The sequence below is a fragment of the Apaloderma vittatum genome, unplaced genomic scaffold (assembly GCF_000703405.1).
Source record: "Apaloderma vittatum isolate BGI_N311 unplaced genomic scaffold, ASM70340v1 scaffold26487, whole genome shotgun sequence".
NCBI classification, from domain to species: domain Eukaryota; kingdom Metazoa; phylum Chordata; class Aves; order Trogoniformes; family Trogonidae; genus Apaloderma; species Apaloderma vittatum.
The window spans coordinates 1-4,091 of NW_009726046.1; the positions used below are offsets into that span (position 1 = coordinate 1).

The 4,091-nt window shown below is 47.4% G+C and overlaps 1 protein-coding gene across 1 annotated transcript; it reads left to right on the forward strand.

Moving 5' to 3' along the window:
• Positions 1-356: 356 nt before the first annotated feature.
• CDCA8 (cell division cycle associated 8) lies at positions 357-2,553 on the forward strand (the record flags this gene model as incomplete). The annotated part of the gene is made up of 6 exons (XM_009873147.1): positions 357-432; positions 783-922; positions 1,223-1,302; positions 1,637-1,735; positions 1,917-2,043; positions 2,467-2,553. Coding segments are annotated over 6 exons (609 nt in total), but the record flags the coding sequence as incomplete, so codon positions are not given.
• Positions 2,554-4,091: the final 1,538 nt, after the last annotated feature.

Genomic DNA, 4,091 nt, shown 5'->3' on the forward strand with positions numbered 1-4,091 from the left:
AGCGGGGCAGGATTTGCGTGCTCCTGTCAGCCTTCCCTCGCCTGCTTCTGTTCTCTCCCAGGCCCCTGAGAGCGCAGGCACTTTTAGGCAAGTTGAAGCGTTTCGAAGCTGGCTGAGCAGCGGGTATGTGGGAAGCGTTTTTGCAGCTGCCAAACCCGAGGGTTAGTCCCGAAAGACCTGCAGCCCCCCCCGCGCTTGTCCCCACGAGAATAACAGGAAAGGCCCCAGTTGGAGCACAACGGAACACGCGGAGGTGTTCCTGCTCAAAAGCAATGTTATTTGCTCTGCAACTCGGTTTTCTCAGAACTGTGTGCTGCTGCCAACCCTAATGGTGTCGTGACTGTTCTTAATTTTAGGCAGACTTGGAAACAGCAGAAATAAACAAGTTCGTGGCAGAAGTTATCCAGACTCCTTTAAAGCTCCTGAAGAGAGGTCAGTTTGTTTTAAGCATTGTGGTGAGTTCGGTGAGAGGAAAGCACGTCATGGCTTACATGCTGTGAAGAGTAATTCTATTCCTGTTTCCATCCTTCGGTATGTTTGAAAAGAGGAAAACAATCCTACTTTTATCGGTACTATCTGCATTAGCTCCCCCTAATGTTATTAAAACACTTAAAATAATTCAAAGCGGTGCTCTGCCAGCTGTTGGAATTACGTTGGAATTTGGATTTCAGAAGCAAACTACTCCCAAAAATACTTGCAATTGCTTACTGTTTATTTCTACTGCTAGCCAGTGATGTGGAGTTGTTATTTATTTCAGCTTAGGTGATGCTTTCTCTTTCTAGTGGGAAAATCTAAGCAGGATATTGAAGCTATTGAAGAGGAAGCAGAGCCTCCTTTGCGTCCTCTAGCAAAGAAAGCAAAACACGATGGTGAATGTCTTGCAGAGGCAGAAGCTGAGAACATTAATCCAAGGACTGGAAAGGTAAGTCGTTGCTATTTGTGGTGACTTTATTCACAAAATATGAACTACTTACTGAGGTGATGCCTAACAGTCTAACTGTCCAGGGTCCTTTCAGGGGGACTTCAGAACAGGTTTTGATTTCTGAGATTCCTAGCGATAGGAGAAGGTTGCTGAAGCTGGTGTGTTGCTTGTTTCTGGATTCCTGTGCCCCAGAAAGGAGCCTGCTGAGCCAAAAGCTTTGTGTGGCAGCGTTTTTTCGTTGTGGACTCAGCTGCCACAGGAGAGCGAAGGGGCTGATTTGGTGAGTTGTGTGTGTTTCAGGGGAAGGCATCCACTAAAAAGGTGCCGGCATCCAGGAGCAGGAGGGCTGCTTCAGGAAGTGTGAAGCAGACGAGTAAAAGGTAATAGGGGGGATTTACTTTTTACTGGGTTTCAGCAAGGTGGAATAAGTGTGTAGTGCCAGTGTGACTCTTACATGGAGCAGAGCATGGTTTAGTAGGCTGGTTGATGTAGTTGTGCCCTGCTGTAGGTGAAAATTCAGTGACCTAGCAGTGCACGAGAGAGGCAACTTCCTCTCCTGTGGCAACCAGGTCTTCCCAGCTTTGGGCTTTATCTGTGGTCAGTAAGAACCCCAGGTTTTCTGTGGTGATAACATCCTTCAGGTCTCTGATAAGTTCGTGCTTGTACATTTCTTAAGAGCATTCTTATGAGCAGAGGCTTATTTCCCTTTAACAGATCAAGCAAAAAGAGCTTCATCACTCCAGCTACTGGCAGACTTGTTGGTCTCTGTGCTCGCGGAGGTACCTCCATGGTCACACCCAGATTTGATTCCAGGTACGTGTTCTGTCAAATTTCTCTGTTAGTGTCTTTGGTAGGGGAGCGCTCTGTTCTTTGCTTCACGTTGTCTGTTTGCAACAGAGTCTTTTGTGACTCTTTGAACCTGGAATGGAAGACTTCTCGTCCAAGTGCCTTGAGCAATTGCTATGAAATTGTTTGCCTATAACTTTGTTTTCAGCGTTTTCAAGACGCCGGGTTTGCGCACGCCCGCCCTCAATGAACGCGTTTATGCTGTCTCTGCCAACGGCAGCCCCCTGGCCAACAGCAACGACATCTTCCTCACCGTCCCCGTTGGTGGAGGGGAGGTAGGTCAGAAGCTTGACTCTGGGCAGTCGGTGCTGGAGGGGCAGCCTGCAGCTTCTCGGGGGCCTCGCCAGGCCACCCACTCCTGCCTCTGCAGTCTGTCAGGGGATTGAGGGAGCGTTAAAAGAGCCTCGGAAGGTTTCTAGTGCCAGGTGGGAGGTGGTCAAAGCAGAACTCAGGATAGTGTCTTGCTGCGTGTTTAACGTTTGTTCTGCTGGCAGTAACGTGTTAACGCCCTACAGGGAGGGTACGAGGTGAGCTTCTGGTCAAGGCAAATGTGGTTCTGCCTGTGTGTGGTCTCCTAGTATGCTTGGATTTTATTTACTTTTTAGATCTTTTTTGCGGCTTCTGGGTACCACAGCTGACCAAACAAAACCTGAGATTTGGTTTGGTGGTTGTTTTTTGTTGTTTTTTTTTTTTTGCAGAGCATTTGTTTAACAGCAAGTGATTTGACCGAGAAGAATTTTCTTCATCTGCATCCAGAGGCCCGAGGAATTATGAAGAAGTTCTCGGTAAGCCCGCGTATTTCTGTCGGTCACGACTGGAAGTTGTAAGGCAGCGTTGTCGCTCTGCCATCAGTCGTGGGACTGTCGAGCTGTAACCAGAGCGCCTTCTGCCCTGCGCTCACATCTTTGTTTTGCCTGGTGTCAGTGACCAAGAAACTGAGATGGGATGGAGGGGGTGGGGGTAGTTTTACATCGTCTTTAGCGCAGTAGAAGCTGTGGGTAAACCGTGTCCTTCTTGAAGCAGAGCTATCGTCGCTGTTTTGAAAAGCTGAATCGGAGTGAAACGTCTTCTGCTTCAGGCAGAGTGGTTGTGAGGTAGAAGAGTGTTTCTTAGAGTACTAATTAATTTCTCTTCATTTCTAGGTACTGTTTTGAAAAGCTGAATTGGAGTGAAACGTCTTCCGCTTCAGGCAGAAGTTGCGAGTGGTTGTGAGGTAGAAGAGTGTTTCTTGGAGTACTAATTAATTTCTCTTCATTTCTAGGTTCATCTTGCACGAGCTTGTGATGGTGCGAACCTACCAATGAAACACGGTGAATATTGACGTCCCTTCTAAATAAACAGCATTTCATTTGGGACGGGCGCCTTTCGCTCTTGTTTTAGTTTGTATCTTTTGTTGATTTAAACTTCAAATAAAATTGTTTGGGTACAGATGTGTAGGTCGAGATTATTCTTTCACCATGTCTTTACCAGGACGAGAAATCAAACTAGAGCACTCAGCTAGCCTAGAGAGCTCTGCTGTCAATAAGAGAAGTCAAACTAGAGCGCTCAGCTAGCCTAGAGAGCTCTGCTGTCAATACTGTCTGCGTTTCAGAGCTGTAGCTGCAGGGCTTAATGCCCGCATTGACGTGTTTGTGACCCCGTCAGATGCTTCTGGTCAGTGCTGAGGTAGGGTACTGAGGAGGGTCCCTTTCGGGGAGCCGACCGAGTAACACTAATCACACCGATGCGGTTCCATGCCGTTCTCAGTTCGTTGCTCAAATTAGTCCAATATATACACAGTTAGGCAGTGTTCACACACACCAGGTGCAAGCTATAACAAGCTTTGGTTTTTGTTGATGTTATCAAGCCATGTGGGTGTTAGATGCCCTTGCTGCAGTTAGAACATCCTATCGTACGTCCTTGCACATCCAGCAAAGTTCTTGCAAAAACAGTTTACTCCCTCTTCAAGAAAACTTCAGGGACAGAGCACAAGCTGCATTGTCCAAACCTTAAAGGAGTATACTGCGTTCTTGTTCCACAAGAAGTTCCTCTGCAGGGTACTGTTACTTAGCAAATCCAGGAATTAACGGTTTTGCTAGTATCTCGTCAGTCTCTTTTTTGCAGAGGTGGGTCTCCTGAAGCCCGGCTTGCCAGCGCGGTGCGACCAACACCGCTGCTGCTGTTCAAGCTTCCTCTTTCAGTTGTCAGAGTGAGAATTGTATCTGACGTGAATTAAAGCTATCTGGCAGCTAATGGCTAAACAGATTCGCCCCCTGAATCCGTTCTGCCTGCTGCCTGCACTGTGTACTACTCGAGATCAGGGCTAAGCAGGATTTCCTTTTTC